Genomic DNA, 21033 nt, shown 5'->3' with positions numbered 1-21033 from the left:
ATTTAATTTTTTAAATAATTTTAGTGGATTAAAAAAATGGAAAGGAAGTAGCGAGACTGACCGACAGGAGTGACTACTTCTTATAACTGGCTGTAAATAAAATCAAACACATACTAAAATACATGGTAAAATAGAGGATTGGATAAATCTACTAACTACTAATTTATTTATTAATGAATCCTACGTAATATTTATTAACTCAAGAAATATCATAACCATGAATTGACTTTTTAAAAGATAAATTAAATTTAACATTGTCAAACGATAAAACACAGATACAACAAGATATGGAACAACAAGAATTTTAGCAAAATTTTATTCCAGATTTTCTATTTCTTTCTGCTTTCCATTTTTGTTCAGTATCATTTTCATAACAATCTTGAATTTTCTAAATAAGAATTAAAAATTAGCGGCTACAGGGGAACAAGCGTGACGTGATGCTTCGTGACGCGAAATGAAGGTTTCCCCCCGTGCAAGACATTCATAACCCGCTAAAAGAAGTAGTCACTTCAAAATGTGCTACAATCTTAAGAATTAAATCCTGGAATTACATGATGTGATATCCATTAAATCATACTTTATGTTGAAGTACGAGTTATCAGTGCTGCACTGCACAAAACCCAAAGTCTATATTTTGGGCTTCATTCATAAAAGAGCAGGTCCAATTTAAAGATCAGATTTGTCTATAACAGTTTATAGCACATCTGTGGAAGGTTGATCTACAGTATTCCGCCACGTCGAGCCGACGTTACAGAAGGGCGGACAAGCGCAATATCAAGTGCTCTCATATTTTGTTGTGAATCTTGGACAAGTGCAGTGAAATACAGTACCCATATTTGCGTTCCACGTACATTTGTCGATGTCAGGAAGAACAAGGGTCGGAAGTGTTCGACCACGACGAGGACGAGCCAGTTCCCATTCCCATTCTCCATATCCGTCGTGACCCGAGCCCGAGGTATGGAGAGACCACACCGGTCACTGTAACGGTCCGTCGTGTCGGTCCACTGGACTACCGGCACTCCCAGGGGTTCAGGGCTCATTTATTGATGGTAAGCCACGTCGTCTTCTCGGTCAATCAACGTGAGATAAAACATATCCACTAATATGTTTTGTAATAAAGTAGAATGATGGCCGAATAATTATTATTAGTTAACGTAGACGAAGTGGCAAGTGGTGTTTCTGTTGGTCCATGGGTTGTGTTGTCCTGTCCTGTACTTTGTCCAGATCTGAAGGAACGGGGTTGTTTAATCCAAATAAGGCACATCAGCCTTTACTGCTTGGGACAGCTATGTAGCTGTCGACTGTGACAGGATAACTATACTAAAGATGCTCAAAAACTATCGCTATAAATCGAGTCATCTCCATGTACTCCTAATAACTTTAGTTCTTAAGATCGATTCGCAACCCATGTACTCCTATTAACTTGTACTTATGGAGATTTGTCAACCATGTATGTTCATAATAACTAATTCTGGAATCGATTCACCTCTCATGTACTCATTATAATAACTTTAATGCTCTAGATCATCTCACATCTCTTGTACTTCTACACCTCTTCTGCGGATAGGAAAAGTAGAGAAACTTTGTTGACCATTCCATGGGATGTCCCAAAGAATGCGATTGAAAATAAGAATATTATGATTTTTTTAGAATGCGTATATGATAGACGACTGGGAGAATGGACGGTTCTTTATTTCTAAAAATAATCGTCAATTACTATCTTAACGAACAATTTAATTTTAAAGGATTAGATTTCATTATTTCCACGTCATAAATTATTCAAATTATGTAAATCTTGGAGCTAAAACTCATATTCATACTGTAATACAGGTGAACAGATCACTGCCCCATATTGTGGAGTCAGGAAAGTTGATGTATTAAGGGGTTGTGACGCCGGTTGTACCAACTAAAACCTCCTGGTGAGTATTATCAGTGGCTGGACAGTAACATTGCAGATGACCGCTGGGCGCTCCCAATATAGACAATGCAGAGTCCAAGCAGACTACCACTGACGCAAGTGAGGCCGACTAATTATAAATCAGCAGGACACTGACTGGACGTCCCGGACTCGAACTGTACACAAATATCCCAGCTGTGTCTCCGCGTGTGTTGTTGTTGTTCGGGAGCCGGCGGATGTGCTCCCAGCGGGAGTCCCCTACCGCTAGCATCCTCTCGCATCACCGCTCAAACAGGTGGATGTGAGTTTCACCTCTCAATTGAACCAATAAGTGACGTCACAGAAGCGGAATACTTCCGATTTCGTAACGGTTCTTCGTCACGTAATGCTCGGAACTGTTTTCAAACCGACCGCATTCATTGTGTAGCCTCCATGTTTTTATGAAATCATGTTTCATAACTGTTGAAAATGCCTACGTTGATTAGTTAATTTTCAATCAGCAGGCTCTATATTTGGAGGAAGACCAGAATAAATCAATATAACCACGATCCTCAAGAAGATTTAAGAGGATGATAAGGAGATAATATCATCCATCCTTCATATCTTTCATTTCAAAATATCAGTCGAATATTTAGGTCCTTGCAAGAAGTTACAGTTTAGTAGGCCTAGTAGTTTAATATTGTGGGGAGGAATCCTTGAATAAAAGTGATTTTTTATCACAGACCTAAATTTACATCGTAGCAGGTTGCCTTTCACTGTGCGTTCGCGTAATCATGGTCAGAACAGTAAGTAATGGCATAGAGTGAGAAATTTATGTTGAGAAGTAGGATGAGAGTGATGTTAAAATGAATATGTGTTGATCGTGATTAAGTTGGTCTACTAAATTATATGATTTATTGTAACGTTTTTTCAGGGAATCGTAATTAAATATTGTCGTAGTAGTAAAATAAGGTTAAAACACGCGTTATATAACAGCTCTATAACTCAGATAATTTGAAACCTTGTGTTCCCGCTTGCTGCTACCCAGCCCCTTTTCTGTCTTTCTGTTGGATTTTATTTGCTGTTCGAAGCGAATCTTGTAGCCTACCTACACTTGTCGGATAGCTTCATAGTTCCACTGTGTGTTGCCTGCACTGATTCCCACCTTCCTAAACACTTGGCATTTGACACTTAGTCTAGAATGAAGATAGCTACGGCGGGAGTGAAGAACACGAGCTTTCAACCTCACAAACGCAATTTTAGGCATTGCGACAAAATTAACGCTCTCATTGGGAATTTGGGTCTGGCCATGAATGCTCATGTAAAGTAATACAGTCTTTGCTAAGCTCCTGAAAACAGGTTTTAATATGTCAATGATAGGCAAAGGAATTTAAACCGAGTTAAATATAACAAATCCAAAGTAACACAGTGCTGGGCCAGGATTCGTGCTCTGATTTTGTTGACGTGATTAACGTAAATACTTTTATTTAAATGCTATTAGACTTGCTCGCGAAATATATAGTTCACAACTAACCATTCTTAAATGAACATTTCCTGAAAATTTGACTTAAATAACTGTAACCTTCTAGACCTCATCAGAATTCTACTTTGTCCGTAAATGTGATAACAGTACCCACTCACTTGACCTCAAGGATTTTTTGGAGTTTGTCCATTCCATTATATGTTGTATAGGCCCACGCGCTGTGTTTTTGTTTTAAAAGTACAGTCCAATTGGTTTGTTTCTGTCTAGGTCAATATAATCAATACCGCAGGTTAGATTATACACGGAATTGAGTACATCGAGGGTTTAAATCTTCCTAGCATGTATTGATGTGCGACAGTTCATCCTTCGTACAGAAAGCATTTTCATGGAGGGTAAGAATGATCCGAAGTGAAGGAAACCCGTATTGAATGGTTACAAGCAGATTCGTCAATTTAACAAAAACCAAGAATAAACCATAATCATTCCAGTCCTGCAACTCTTGCTGATAAATTATTGAATGGTAAATAGTCTAACACATGTACTCGACTTAGTAAAACATTTATATAGAAAGGTTGCAATATGCCGATCAGCGATGTTTGTACTGTAATGGCCAATGTCCGTAACCTATTCAAACCCAGCTCCTGGTCCCAATCCCCACACCTTTCCTTTACCTTTCCTGGCATATTGCCAGTTCAATTTTCACAGCCAACAGTACCTGTCATATTCAGGTTTAAACTATTCTACGAATAGTATATTCCCCAAAGATATATTTTATTTTTATTAAATGCAACACAGTAATTTGCTGTAAAACCCTTTGCACCCGAGGTGAAAACTTGTGTGAGAGTGGCAGCATTTAAAATAAATTTCTCGTATTTTCTGTGAAATTGTCCCATAATTTTACTGAAATCCTCCAATAATGGCAAGTCATTCATTTCGGACCTAAACAGTTCTTTGGTTGTATTAAGATTGTATATTTAGAATATCCGACCACCATTTACCCTACTTATAGTAATATCGAAACAACATAATAAAACGAAACTAAAATTGCTGTGTAAAAATGTACCAAAACACTGATGATCACATTGTCACATTCGAAGTGTTTTTTATAAATGTGACCGTTAAAATTATATGCGTGTTGGGGGTTAGAACGGTTTCTTATAATAGAAGGAAAATAATACATTTTCCTCACTACGCCATACTTCACTAATAACTGTAACACGAGGTAGGAGTACGCAACACCACGTGTCGTATAACAAACAGGCTTCGCTAAGGTTGCATGCAAATTTCAAATATACTCATATATAGCTCATATCGTTCTCCATACATAAAACTCATTCTTTTCTATGTAAAAATGAATGTCCATACAAAATACAAATTGTATAGATCAAATCTTATCAAATCTTTCTCGAGATATCTTGGTGTATGATTCATTTATATTTTTTGTAAGTAAATTAAGTTTTCGACTACTGTAGTGTTTAAATAAAAGTGCCTGTACGCTAGCTAGGGTACTACAACGTAAGAGGGCGCTGAAGTCAAATATTGTGACCGACTTTTAAAATTGACTCGGTCAATTATATATATTTTTCCTTTATGAATAAAAGTGTCACATGTTGAAATATCATATTATTGTATACAGTTTCCTTACAAATGTATTTATTCAGCTATTATCTCGTTTCAATCGTGATTACCTACAAGACCAATGTAAAAATATTCGCTAACGCTCAGCCAAATCTAATCGAGTGACATGCACCATCATTGAACTCAGTATTCTTCGTATTTGAATAACTTGACTTACTTGACTTATTTCCTTTATTCCTTAGGTGGAACATAGGGCTGCCACAAAGTCACGCCATTCCTCTCTGTTCTCAGCCATCTGCTTCACGTTTTGCCAGGTTTTTTCTTACAGTTCTCAACTCTTTTTCTGCTGTCCGTCTCCAGGTCATCCTTGGGCGGCCCCTTTTTCTATGGCCTTGAGGGTTCCAATCAAAAACTATGTCTAGCTATGTTGTTATGGTCTCGTCTCATTGTATGACCTATCCAGCCCCATTTTCTGCGTCGGATTGTCAATTCGATTGGTTCTTGCCCACTCCTACGCCATAGTTCCTCGTTTGTCACAGTATCTGGCCACCATATCCTGTGAATATTACGTAGGCAGCGATTTACAAACACCTGAATCTTCATTGTGAGCCGTTTAGTTACCTTCCATGTTTCACAGGCGTATAGGAGAACCGGCTTCACATTACTATTAAAAATCCGTAACTTAGTGCTTTTTCTTATCATTGCCGATCTCCAAATAGGCCACAATTGTGAGAAGGCTTGCTTTGCCTTGCGTATTCTGCTGGCTATGTCCTCGTCTGCCCCACCATTTTCACTTCCCAAATAACAGAAATTAGGAACTCTCTCAATACTTTCATCCCCGATCTTGAGATTTTCCTGGTTTTGACTATTGACTCGGATTTCTTTTGTCTTCTTAACATTAATTCTGAGTCCATCTCTAGCTGCTTCCAATCTGAGGTCATTTAACTTGCTCTGCATATCACCAAAGGTATGGGAAAGGAAACATAAGTCATCTGCAAAATCAAGATCTTCCAATCTCTCTGCCAACCTCCACTGTATACCTCTCGGTCTGTTAAGCGCCCTTCTCAAAACAACGTCAAGAACCATAAGAAAGAGAATAGGACACAAAATACATCCTTGTTTAACTCCTGAAAGTACATGAAATGGTTCAGAAACTTTACCATGATGCACTATTTTGCAGGAATGACCACTATACAATGCCCTAACTAGATTTATTATTTTCTGGGGAATACCAAACGTCTGCATTGCCTCCCATATTCTTCTTCTATCCACACTATCGAATGCTTTTTCAAAATCTATGAATGAAAGGTATAGTGTTGCTTGATACTCTGTAAATTGTTCTACAATAACTCTCAGTGTGTTGATCTGGTCTGCACAAGATTTTCCTGCCCTAAAACCACTTTGCTTTCTTCTTAGCTTGTTGTCTACAGACTCTCTTATTCTATTTAGAATTATTCTACAAAGTATCTTGCTCGGGACCGATGTGAGAGTTATTCCTCTCCAGTTGTCACAATCTGCTAGATTCCCCTTCTTTGGTATTTTCACCAAAAGACCAGTATTCCAATCTTTTGGCACATATTCATTCTCCCAGATATCAGTTATTAGGGGGTGGATAAAAAGTGCTGCTTCATCTGCATTCAGCTTTAAAAACTCTCCTGGGATATTATCCTCTCCTGGGGCATTACAATTTTTCAGCTTTCTGATAGCTTCAGCAATTTCCCTTTCCCCTGGTGCATTCACTTCTATTCCAACCTGTTCGTTCATTACCATTGCAACATTTGCACCATTTGCATCTTGCTCTCTATCTTCTTCATCATTTCGTATTTGAATAAACCATCATGATAATTTTCAATTAGAAGATGTACTGGGTGGGTAGCTTTGCTTTATTATCTATTTATAGGTATATAGAAGTGAATCTCTTTCGACACCTAGTAGCATGGTCCTCCCAAATTCTATTGGTCATTTCTTTTTTTGAGATATCGTACGGAAAGATAAGCAGAACTGAAATATTTCCTGCCCCACGAAAGCTCAGCAAATTATTTTCACGCATTCACAGTTTTAAAACGTAAATTAAAAATATGCTGATTTAGGAATGATAGATTTCCATTTCTAACCGACTCAACACTGGAACTAAATCCCCTGTGATGATTGCAATTATTGGTTCATCGTCATTGGGCTAAGCGCCCGTCCCTCGGTTCGTGATGGTTGTATCAGAATAGTCGTAATAGACTGACAAATAATAAGTTCGGTCTGAACATCTTTTATTGTTGTTATAAATGTGTTAATTTATATTCTATTCATGTATCAAATACATCTACTTAAATAAAATTTGTTTACACACACTTACTACTCGATTAACATTTCTTTAACGGATTAGATGTAGGAACTTTAGTCCTCCAGGGATTTAAGTGTTTTTCCTGGAGAGAACCATCATTCATCCAAATTTATCAATAAGAGAAATGAAAGTACCTAAACATATTGCTTGAGTTAGGTTAATGCTACATAATAGATGAGAATAGCTGCTAATTAATATTTAACGAGATAAGAAATATAAACTAGAAGAAAGTTTTGATTAATTAATACATTTAAACCTTTCTTGACGTTTTTGGACCACATGTTTCATAAGTAGGATATGAGAAATGCTCTCTCCTCCCCACCTCAAAGAAAACATAAGATGATGGGCTCACTATACTAGGTGCACCACTGAATATATTATAATTTATAGTTAGAAGATCTCTGACGGAGCCGGAGTCCGGCGCTCTCTCTTACTTCATACGTTTACCACATTAAAATATACACCTATATTACCTCAAAAATACATTTTTAATAATTAGGTATTATTCATCCTTGTATTCGAGTAAAAGAAAGATATTGTGTGTATTTTTTGGATTATGATAACCAAAAATATAAAGAAAAAGTCGGTTTTCTGTTACATTATATAATTATTATAGTATAATTATTACGTAGTACAATGGGTGAATAATAATTTTTTACCTCAATGTATATAACTAACAATTATCTAATATACTATTAATTGTATTTCATAGCATTCATCGTATGAGTAAATGTAGTGTTAATACTTATAAAATATTTTGTTTTTCAGTGTTTAATATCAACAAATCGGTATGGTAAAATCTGAGTACACTATGTCGCTGCTTTATTGAATTATTTTTTTTACATTTCCTAATATGTTTCTTCTGTATCATATATTTTTATCGTATGTGAAACGATGACTAATAACAAAGGAAATAAAAATAAACTAATCTATCAAACGTATGGGTAGCAGCAGGTTACAGATGTTATAAACTACGTATTTTGGAAAACACATTTTCTTTTCAATTACTGTATAATTTTATAGTATACATTTATCCATAATACGACTATACGCAACCGGTTTTTCATTATATACAATTTCTCATTTTAGATAAAATGATGTGTATGTGTGTGTGAGCCTCTATTGTTCAATGTGTCATTTGTATATAAAACATCGTACACAAGTTTCCATTTCCCCGCAAAAAAACAAAAATAGCATCGGAATTAACTTTTTCCGTCGTAGATTGCATAATATATGCGTTGTAACTCTATAGTCTAAACATCGTATTTAGCCGTAAGTGAGTTTTCCCTCTGTTCGAAAAAACTTTTTTTTTCTTAATTATGCTTTTTTTAACTAACCCACGGAAGTAGACATACTGTCCTACTTGTAATTTGTAATTTTTCACAATTTTACTTGTCATAGTACAATTATGCGTATTTTTGTTAAGTGAAGAGTAATAATCTTTACATATTTTTGAATAAAATATTGTATTCCGTCAAAATACATTACACCAGACAGGTTTTATTCTTGTCACTTTTAACATAATCCTCTTAACAAAAAGTGTGTGCAAATATAACTCTGGAATCATTGCTAATTTTTTAAAATTGTTTTGACTGTAGTGAAGTGTGTATAGAACATTCTATATCTTAAAAAAGTATTTTGCTGACTGGCGAGGTGGGAGGAGACAACTGTGACCGAACGAGCACGGAAGAGCTTCCACATGTATGACATAGATCACAACCCTAGATATACCAACATTACACTATTTATGAACGACTAAACCAAATAACTGAGCCTACGTTCTGTGTAACTGAAACGTTGTTTTGTTTCAGATGAAGTGTGTGCTGAAGGACCTCAAGCCCGAAGTGCTGCTCACTCTGGTGAGTAATTAGACATTTTTAATAGTATTAGAGTTTTAGAAACAATTACAACAATGGATTATGTGTTGTTGTTATATTCTCTAGATGCACTGATTTTGTACAGTTCAGGAATAGGGACAATAGTCTACGACAACAATGGTGTCCTGTATGGCCGTGACTGCTGAGGAACACAAGATGGTCTCAGACAGTTATTCTAGGACTCATTAGGCCCTACACAATGGTGCTTGATGCCGCAATGGTACAATGTCTGCTCCGCCGATTCCATCGTCTCTTATAGGAAACAAACTGTCCCGACTCTCATCACAGCGTCATTAGCGATGCAACATAGAATTGTGTATATCTATTCCTCTGTGCCTATATAATATATAGTCTCCTATCCCTCTTATGTACATTCAGTATATAAACTCAGAAATCGTTTTGTATAATCTATTCATTGGGTCAAGTACATATACAGTGCCAACATACATGGCCTATTATTTGTTTTATCTCTCGTCGTTCTTTAGTTGCAAATTATTACACTAAAACATTGTACTTTTGCAGACATACATATTTGATAAAATACATCAATATCACGCATGCATATCCATACCTAATGATAGGGACATTAGAAACTGTTTTTAAAATGTCATCTGAACCAGGAATTCCATTCTCTACAAACATTCCCGTAACGTTGAATACATTAATTTGCTCGCAAAGTCTGTTCTTACTTAAGCACTTAAAGTATACAAGTTATAAAGACAATTCTTTCTCTGTATAAATAGTTGAAATTTTGTGTTAATTAGAACTGATTTTAACACTAAAATAAATTATAAAATAGTGTTACGTTTCCTTATGCAAAAGTAATTACTAAATTATGAAATGGCAGATAATATTTTAAAAGATTTCTTGATGAAATGATGATATCGTACAATACTCGTCTCGACCCGAAAGTTGTATTTTGCGGCTCGATAGGATTAGCCACACTTGGTGTACCCCTCCCCCCCCACAATACGTTACTTTCGGGACTAATAAGGAAATGTACAATTTTGCATCAAACACACACACACAGGCAGACGCAATACATAGCATTTTGGACATAATGTTTATTTGATATTTTACTTTCTATATTTACACTCTTAATGATACACCTTGTATACAAGAATGAATAATGTAGTTGTTGTTTGAGCTGTACAGTTTTTCTTTCTTTATTTGTTTACACGTTGTTATTAAAACTTTAATGAGCATTTATAGGACAAAGACAGACGATTGCATGGTGTTGATCCGCTCAATGAGCCAGACCCCACAGCCGCCACCGGTTGTTACGGCCCTGGTTACCAAGTCTCAATAACAACTGTATCGACCCGACAACAGGCTGGCTGTAGGAGTAGGACACGTTTGTTGTTGTTGACACATCAAGCCACGGCTGGTCACCTCCCCTCTCTGTCTTCACTCATAAGACGGTGCATTGAAGAATCGATGTATGGGAGACTTACGAACAAAGAAGGGGGTATAATCTCGGAGGGGGAGCACGCAGTTTCCCCGTTGTAGTTACAGTCTAGATCAATAGTCACTAGACATCTCTGGGAGTACAATCGCCTAGACGCACCAAACTATAACTGAAGGGACGGTTCACTAACTGATAAGGAAGACGAGTACTTTCCTTTATTCGGGAGCAGTGACCTCCTGGCAGCTACGGTTTAGCTAGATCAATGGGGTCACTAGACATCTCTAGGAGTACAATCGCCTAGACGCAGTAAACTATAACTGAAGGGACGGTTCACGTAACTGATAAGGAAGACGAGTACTTTCCTTTATTCGGGAGCATTGACCTCCTGGCAGCTACGGTTTAGCTAGATCAATGGGGTCGCTAGACATCTCTAGGAGTACAATCGCCTAGACGCAGTTAACTATAACTGAAGGGACGGTTCACGTAACTGATAAGGAAGACGAGTACTTTCCTTTATTCGGGAGCAGTTTCCTTTTGATCTTGCAGTTACGGTTTAGCTATATCAGTGGTCTGAAGCAGGACAATCGCTTACACGGAGCAAACTACAACTGCAGGGTGAGTCCTCGTAACGGATGAGAAAGATGAGTACTTTCCTTTACTCGCGGGTGGTGGGGGTTCAACATCAATATACCTACCGGTTGCCGCGGAAACAGTACATTAGTGCCACGTGTAATGGATATTTATTCATTTATTGGAAACCCCGCGAACGGGCCTCGCCTCATTGTTGTTGCAATTCAATAGCGTCGAATCAGCTCACGCATTTAGCCTGCGCTGATTCAGTCTGATATTTAATGAGACACTCGTATTCTTCCACACAATGTTTAGTAACCATTATTACTTCTAATTTTTTAATTATGTTTCAACTTTATGGTCTTTGTAAGGATACCTCGTTTCGAAAACTGGATGAGAAACAAAGGAGCGTATAGGTTTACGCACAACAATGTTGTAGCTCCATTTCTCATCTGAGAAAAAAATCTTATTGAAAGGTATCATCATAATCTTCATTATCACTATCTTTTATCTCTCTTCAGATTTTTTCCTAAATTAATTAGTTTTCTTGGTGTGGTTTAAAAATATTTAAAGGCCACCATTAAAAATGTTATTAAACTCGTATAAAGAATGTTTTTGAAGAATGTTTATTTATATTTGTTAAGATGTATATTCTGCCAAGTTAAAAACTTTTGAATTATCGTAATAGTGTTATTTCAATAATAGTAATAACATTGAAAAATGCAAAAGGTGGATAAGAACGTGGTTCTAAATAGCCAGTTAGTCTTTTTTGATACCATGTGCACTCCATGTTATGAGGGCTGTTATTTTTGCAATGTATTTGGAAACAGTATCTTGAAGAAGTCCTGTGGACTTTTATTTCCGGGGGATATTCCAGACCCCCGATTTGCCCCTTCCCCCCCCCCCACAAGAACGCGGGATCCACCACAGACACACCCTTTGATTCTAAAATCAGTAAGGTGCTTGCTTCCCTGGACCAAGAGGAACCTACGTGCCAAGTTTCTAATCTCTATTAAGGGTTATAGCGCAGATGTGCGACAACACGATTTAAAGAAAGTCTTAAATTACGACTCTTGGCATTTCTCAAATGGAACATCAATTGGAAATAAACATTTGAAAAACGTACAGGGGAGTATAATATATTATATAGGTAGCCGAAGTCGAGGAAAAACGTACAGGGGAGTATAATATATTATGTAGGTAGCCGAAGTCGAGGGCAGCTCCTCTGGTAGCTTATGTATGTCGTAGCTCCTCCATCACAAAGGTGCCGTCAAGGTCAAGCAAGGGAAGCTGTATTTCCTAGGCTTCTTCGACAGCTGCTGTCGCCCTGCGGGAGTGCCGGGCCTCTTTTTGTCTGACGCTAAACTCAAGGCCGAAACTACAAAAAACAATCTTTGTTTGGAATAGTCTCCCGTTTTCTCATTGCCACAAGATACATTTCCTATCTGAAATTCTCAGAATCGTTTAGATGTTGTAATATAGGGCTAACTGGGTGTGATCAATTGATAAAACAATTACCTACACCAAAAACATTGTTTATTTTTTTGGTTATAGGTAAGGTCAATTTGATCAGTATGAACATACTATTTTGCACATTTCAGTCCAGTCAATTTCATTGTTGTAGTATCAATCAACAACCCCATGAATGCAATTACAAATTTCAATTTAATTACAATGTATTGTATGTTGCATCAAATCTTGTTGGATTAATAATAATTTAGAGTCTCTACTTCAGCTATACAGAACTTAATAATTGATTACATTATAATTTTCACCTTCTCTGAAATTGGGATTTTTATATTTATTGTCATAAAAAATTCCAATAGGGGAATGAATGTCTTGTTGATCCAAATATGCTAACAAAACAATATGTTATTCATTACCCCCCCCCCCCCCAATTACCCATAGGAATACACAAGGGTTAAGATGAGGTGGGTAGTGTGACCTTGAGGCTGAATCATGTGGATGGGCACAGACAGATGGACGGACATCCTGTGGCCTCAGCCGCGTCGTGGTCAATGACTGCTCCCTCCCCCCTCTTTCTCCCGTCGCTACCGCGTGGTCGTCGTGTAAACCTTGCAACTATATCGCACATGCTTTCACCAGGTCTGCCAACTAATCGCTTGTACACTCCAAATATCCCGCTTTTCGCTCACTGCTCGTGGACAACAGTAATAATCTTGGTTCTTTGAATGTCTTTCCATGACACAATTCGCACAGAATAGAACTGGTATAATAAAGCGGTATAGGAACAATTTAATACGTGTTGTCGATGTAAACGATGTACTGAGTAACAATTCTTTTTCTAGTTCGTATAAAAATAAATGTAATCAATATATATTGATATAACATCATTTTGATGTTTGGATCCAACACATAGGATCCCACCCTAGCATTGAAGAAAGATATATTTATTAAAAAAAACTTCTTATTGTTAACTTTTAAGAACATTGATATGCGGGAATGAGTTTATAATTTAGCGAGAGCTTGTACCCTGCTCGTATTTTTCATATTGAACAGTGTGTATAGCAACTTCTAGTAAGAGCTCCTTTAGTAGTTGGTGTTTAGTTCCTCGTAACAGCGAACGTGTTTACATGGTCGAATGAGTTACATTTTGCTGTCGACAATAAACTTGAAGCGTAGACTAATAACTCGTGTCAGTATGTTACGTTGAGTTTTTTGCTCTTGTTGTCGGTGTTGCCGTGATTTGTGGTCGAAATTCAAGCATCATTCGCGCTCTAGCAGAGAAACGGAACTCGCTCACCATATCGGTTTTGGATCGTAAGAACTGTAAATATATACTTGTGAATTTTAATACATTACATTTTGTGCAATTCATAAAAACACCGACCCTCAGAGTTTTTTTTTCGTACAGAACGCACCCAACATAGCAGTGCTCTTTTGACAAAGTATCTATCTATATATATAAAAATGAAACTGTTCGTGTGTAACAGCATCACTCACAAACGGCTGGACGGATTCGCCTAATTTTTTTTTTTAATTTGTTCGTCTTGATCTGTAGAAGGTTATAGGATACTTTTTATCCCTTTCCCGATTCAGGATTCCGCCCCACTGGTTACAGAAATACCCGTAAGAAATGCATTGCAGCAAACATATGTTATTAAGTGAAAGAGTCTTTTCAAATTTTTAATCAGCTGTTCTTTGTAAACATATATAATGCGACAAAAAATTGTTGTTATTTTTGACAGTAACTAAGTAAACATAAATATTTTTGACGTTTCTATGTAAACAACTTCATCCCTCGCATCCCCTTAATTCCATCCGACTTGCCATTTGAATTTAAGAGACTTCAGTTCCCCGTTCGACTTGCGTTCGCAATGACGATTAATAAGGCACAAGGACAATCACTTAACGTCGCAGGAATCCATCTGGAACCCTCATGTTTCTCGCACGGTCAATTATACGTCGCTTGCTCAAGAGTCGGAAACCCGAAGAACCTTTATATTTATGCTCCAAATAATACAACTAATAACGTTGTTTACCAAAACGCATTAAAATAAACAAAAAACTTTTATAATAGATTTTATGATATGCTACGATGTATTAGTAGAGCAATAAATTAATTGGAAAAACGTATAATAAAATTAGTATTTCTTTTCGATGCTTGATTGATGTAGCCCTCTCTACTGCCACGCGAGCGGAGCCGCGGGTTTAGGCTAGTTTTTTATGTTTGTAAAGTATTTTTGCATTAGTTTTGTTCCGTCTTAATTACCTCAACATCAACATGACCAAATGATAGTGAAAACACTTTAGTGATATAGTGAGGGAAGTATTGTTATAAGATTATCAAAAAGTGGGGTTTAAGCGAGAATTTATAAATATATGAACAATGTAACAACGTCCAGCCAAAAAAATATGATTGTGACTTGTATCAAGTATAAATCAGCTGGTCTGTGTTGGTTACAAGTAATTGCTATAGCGTGTAGTAATTGTTCTATTCAATTATATTAGTCACTCTCTCCCGTATTCAGTGAGTGGTAGTCTTTAACTTCGTGTCCAATAAAGTCGTGTCTAGTTTCATTATATTTTGCTGTTCCCTATGAGACCTGTCGCGGTATTTAACCTCCAGTGACCGTATCCAGGCCCGTTTTACCCAATAGGCACGGTAGGCACGTGCCTAGGGCGCTAGGCGATTGTCATTTTTTGGGGGCGCAAACAATGGAGAAAAATTGCCGTGGTTTTATCTGCATGCATCATCATCAAACGGACTTTTTCTAGGCTGTCTTAAGCTGATACGTGAATTTGGTCCATTTCTCACCCAAAACATGGTAACAAAGGCAAAGGTAGTATATCATACATTTCGTCTGACATTTGCAGTGAATTTATTGACATTATGAGCAAAGAAGTACTGAAAAAAATCTTAAATGAAATTAAGCAAGTTCGCTATCTCTCTATAATCATAGACTCCACACCTGACGTGTCGCACACAGACCAATTGGCCGTAGTACTTCGGTATGTTTCATTGCCTAATGATTGCGCCAACGAACGGCTGATAGGCCTACAACTCTTACCAAGTGTGTGCCACAAATCTGGAAGTTTGGAAGAATCAACCCTCAGTTTACACGAGAAACTTGAGCTGGATGTCGATAACTGATGTGGACAAAGTTACAACAATGCATCAAACATATCGGGCATATACTCAGATCTTCAGGCAAGGATTAACAGCAAAAATGATCTTTCTGACTATGTACCATGTGCAGCTCACTCACTAAACCTTGCTGGGTGTTTTGCTGCCGACAAGGCGTGTCCAGATAACACACGTACAAGGGCTGTATGATTTTTTCTCGGCATCCACTTATAGGTGGAACATCCTACAAATTCATATTGAAAAGAGCAACGAAGGAAAATCAAAGAAAGATCAGAGAAAGCTTAAAACACCTGAGTGATACAAGATGGTCTGCTAGGGCAAACGTCCCTCGAGCTTAAAAAATAAGTCGACATGAATTAAACGATGCTCTTGAAGAGCAAAATAAAGACGACACTCAGACACCAGAAACATAATGCACAGCCACTGGGATTATATAAACATTTGTAAATTTACGTACCACGTTATTAACTGTGATCTGGGACGAAATTCTCAAGAGAGTTGATAAAACAAGTAAGACTCTTCAAAATCAAGATTTAGACCTATTTGGTGCTACAAAAAACTTAAAACACTATCCTCGTTTTTGAGTGAAAAGAGAGATTTATTTGATGATTTTGAGTCCAAACCATTGAAACTTGCAGAAAAAGAAGAAGCTGTTTACGACAAAGCAAGAAAAAGAAAGTTATTGCCCGATGAAAAGAAGGACAGAAGCATGGAAGAAACATCTTCTCGAGAAAGATTTTGCACTGGGATGTTTATTGCCATTGTTGATAACATAGCTTCGCAACAGAACAACAACACACAACAGAAGGGAGGCCTATTTAAGATCTTATAAAATCTAGAAGAGAAAAATTCCAAAGAGGTGGCTTGTGAAGCTAAACTGTTAGGAGAAGTATACAAGAACGATATTGATGGGCAAGACTTTGTCCAGGAATGTAACCATTAGAAACAATACATGGTTTTGGAGAACCTTTCTAAGATCAAAGATATGTACGCCTACATAAAATCAAACAGATTAGAGAACAATCTCCCCAATTTGGAGGTCGCTCTCAGGATATTTCTAACCTTACCTGTGACGAATTGCACAGCTGAACGTAGCTTTTCAGCATTGAAAAGAGTAAAGTCAGAAATTAGATCGTCTATGGTTGATGAAAAGCTTAATGACTTATTGTTGCTGTGCACCCAAAACGACATTACTTTAAAATTAGACTACAAACACATTATTGACGACTTTGCAACACGGAAAACCAGAAAAAGCTATTGTATAGTAGCTGGTTCGGTCAAGTTCCAGCTTTCTATCACAAATCATCTTTCCAGATAGGAAGGCTCTTGCCCCATTCATGATAAACTGTTGTAATTATATTATAACAAATGAGTATGCATAACGTAATTGCAAAATTTTCAGTATTTTTGCGAATAACAATTTTAACGGTCAAAGTTTGATAGTAGTTAGTACCAGTAATCAGTTTGGATAAACCGTTGTCAAATTCAGTATTCAATTGTAGGCTATAACTTAATAATAAAATATATACGAAACTATGAGTATTGGTTAAATATGAGTACAGACTTAGGTTTGATCCTCTGTGATATGAGTAAACAAGAGGCACACTTGTATATCATTATGGAAATAAATACTGTATAATGCTTGTATTCTAATTGACACTGTTACAATTTTACAAATTCAGTACATTAAATAGGTTTGTGTTAGTGGGCGCTTCACTGAATAGCTCGTGTCCAGTAAACGACTGTGGTGACGAGATAAATAAATTATGACAAATCCGAGATGGTGGTCACCAATTTTAGGGCTATATTTGACAACTTAACCTACTCTAATTCCTATTCCGTCGGTCTCCTAATGTCTCGAATTGAGGAAGTGCCAATGAAGCTTCTGATCGCTCTTGAAACGGCAAGTCGAGATCAAGTAGGCCTCCACACTCGACGGAGTTGACGACCCCGAACTCTGTCTCGCAATGACACGGATTGGGCCAATTGTCAGGTCGCTACGACGGCAACATGGCCGCTCACCGGCTGCCGCGGCCCGCGGAATGCGCTTTGTTTATAAACAGACCGGGCCGCACCAGCCGCCAGCCCGGGAAATGGAGCATGGAGCGTGCCCACCGCGCCGCGCCAGCTGAGCTGTCAGAGATGCCAACCACCTCGGCCATGCGATGTAATTCCCCACTTTCCCACAACCACAATCCGCTTTTCTTGAGAACATGTGAAACTCCAGAAAGAGTCAAATATATTAATAAGAGAAGATGATCCGAGTTTGGTTGTAATTTTACCGTTCATAATACCACGAGATCAAGAGTGGAATAAATCACCAGTTTAACGTATTGTTTTTTACATTTTTTAGTTAATATGCTTCATTCGCGAATCGCGAAGACATCCTGCCTGTACCTGTTGCGTCAAATTTCTCTAATTCTCATATGCAAAATTAGTGAAAATTAGTCATATATTGTAATTTTAGTAACTAAGCATGAGTCCAATATTGTGATTTTGGAGAAACGTCGAATCTTAACAATGCTATGTTGTACATTTTAATTGCGTTTAACACACATGGAATCACTTGGTTCTACTATGATATTGATTCTGTTGTTTCGTTTTGAATCCATGAGAATAAGTAATAATGACAATGGAAGTTGCTGTACTGACGACACATCAAATAGAAAATTTCAAGCGAATTAATAATTGTATCTTCTCTTATAAATAAACATGGTTATATGAGGAAAAAAATCATGATATTCAACAAATAATGAACTTTGACCTATTTATGTGATGTCTCCGAGCAAGTAAAGTATACTGTGTGGGTTGTGTTAGTTGTCAATGCTTGACTGTAGCAGTACTGCTGACTGTAGAGTGTAGAGTATCAGGGTGCCATGGCCTGTAAGTGGCACGTCCGGCCTGGGCCAATACACCACACAGGACAGCACAGTGGTGAGCGCGGCGAAACGGAATTCAACGCCCCCGCCTCGATAACTGCTATAAGCATTCTAGGGGGAAACCGCAGGACATAACCCGGATTGTTTTGCCGACGCTCACAAAGCTATGTCACAATCACAAATAACCGAAACGAAATAAAATGTCATATCTTCAGTTGTATATTGATAAACTAACATTCTAAAACCAAAATCGGGTTTCTTTACATGTTTGTAACACCAATATATACGTTTGAGATAATTTTTTCCCTATCTCAACGAACAAATCATGCGAAAAAGAAAGTGATTGTGAAATCTATTTGGCCAAGGATGTTGTTCACTTCCGCAATTTTAGCATGGCCTCACGAATACAGTAATTCCAGATATACTCAAGCTACTGAGATGAGAAAACGGCAACTCGGCCCGGCCCCTTGATTACGAAACCTGCAGAAGTCCATAATCAAGGGCGCGGTAAGCTGTTCTCGGAAACTCCAAACAACCTGTATTTGTACTAAAATAAAATTTTGTTAATTTTCGACGGATGTCACATAATAAATTCAAAATATATTTAGGGTTTATGAATTGCAGTTGCAATGATCCAAAGAACTGTTTGAAATGAATCTGAGTCATGATGTTTGTCGTACAACACTGAGTTTATGTAGTGTATGGACTTTCGTAAATTAAATAGGTGATATTGTTGCATTGAGTTATAATCTTTAGAATATGGGTTCATTCCCTTCATGTATAGCCTAATAAGACCACCCTACACCAGTTTAACCCGTAAATGACTGAAATTACGTTATTAGCGAAAGAAATAGTTTTGTATCTCCATTTTAAACCTATATGAGTATGACATCAGATAATTAAAAATAAAATAAAAGAAAAAAAGAAACACAAATTAACTCGGAAAAACGTAAACAAATTTGGACATACTGTATTTTACTAGCTTCATTCGTCGTTCTCGCAACAACATTTTAGCTGTACATTTGTTTTAGGTCTTATCCAAAAAACTAATAAAACGTTGTAAAATCGTTAAAATTTCAGTGCAGTAATAGAGTGCATGACATTCTAATTTGTTTACAGTTGCCATGCCAACTTCAACGGAAAGGAAGGCAAGGTGGTAGGTAGTTGGTCATGGTGGGAGGGGGGGGAGAAAGTTGTGTCGGCGTTATCGGTCGGATGTTTGGGTAGGCCCGTATTGATTCTGGAGCAGTGTTGCCAACCCGCCGGGGCCACGTCGTAAGCACCACACCTTGTCCTTCAGCATTGCCAACATTTCAGTGCGAATAGCCACCTCACCCCATTTCAAATGGCTTTGATGCAGTGCCTTATCAATCACAACTCACGAGTTCTTTGATAAGGTTGAATTTCTCGGTATAAATATTGGGAAACACTTTATACATGGGAATAATTATTTTGCTGCCAGCGGCTAGAACTGTCAAAATAGCCAATCTTTCTAACCAACCTTTGTGAGCATTGAGGGGCCGCTATTGACTACATGTATACTCGTTTGACCTCTTATCTAAGAAAAACACCTGATTGTAATTTATTAAAAATAATAATAATAATAATAAAAAAAAAACATAAAAATTACTGGGGAGTGCGAACAGGTGTAGAGGTTAGTACGTATTTGGGTGGAGAAAGTTCATGTTTTGATGTTATTCGAATAGTGGCGAATGAATTAAGCAAATATCCATTCACCCTAAAAATATTATTCCGTTGGACACAACATGCTAATAGATGCATGTCATGACTTTGGACTTGAATTCAAGATTCCCTGCACTTGTTATACAATATTCGGCCATATAACCTCTTTTAATCAGTAGAATAATATTTCCGCCGGGGTTGCAGGTGCTGCGCGTGATCAGGATGTTCGTTCACCCTCCCCCTCCCACCACCACTTGAGTGTGTAGATAAGTTTGTATCATTGTAGTTCCTCTCTCCATAGTTCCTTATCTCTGTATAACTTATTTTCGTTCTACATTCCATTAACATTTGTATTGGTGAACATTTCAAACTTTCTTTAGTCTTTAAAAAGAGCAGGGACTTTGGAAAGGGGATATTTACATGTACCACAAATTGACGTTTAGCAATAAAGGCATAAATTGTGCAATACATTATTTGTTTAAATATATGCTTCATTTATAAAAATCAATAATCGTTTATACAAACAAGTGCAGTGAGGTAGTGTATCTATTTCTTGCATTATGTTGAGAAAACGTTCAATACACAATATTTGATTTTTAATTTATCTTCAGCTCAACTTTAAGTCGGTATCAGGACAGGCATTCATTTACATACACGGGTACGTATGTTATGGACATGATATGTGCACAGAGAGTGTAAATTAAAAAAAATAGCTATGTATACTTTTAGTTCTAT

General features: G+C 37.3%; 1 protein-coding gene across 2 annotated transcripts in view; it reads left to right on the top strand.

Annotated features, from left to right (window-relative positions):
• Positions 1–21033, top strand: part of LOC124354730 (xaa-Pro dipeptidase) — a 163781-nt gene that overhangs the window by 111613 nt on the left and 31135 nt on the right. For both annotated transcript variants that reach the window (XM_046805389.1, XM_046805388.1), the window contains exon 4: positions 9084–9131. In XM_046805389.1, coding sequence (XP_046661345.1) covers positions 9084–9131 — 48 coding nt within the window. The remainder of the gene's footprint in view (positions 1–9083; positions 9132–21033) is intronic.

This window comes from Homalodisca vitripennis, chromosome 2 (assembly GCF_021130785.1).
Source record: "Homalodisca vitripennis isolate AUS2020 chromosome 2, UT_GWSS_2.1, whole genome shotgun sequence".
Taxonomy (NCBI): domain Eukaryota; kingdom Metazoa; phylum Arthropoda; class Insecta; order Hemiptera; family Cicadellidae; genus Homalodisca; species Homalodisca vitripennis.
This window is presented reverse-complemented; position numbering and strand designations above follow the sequence as displayed.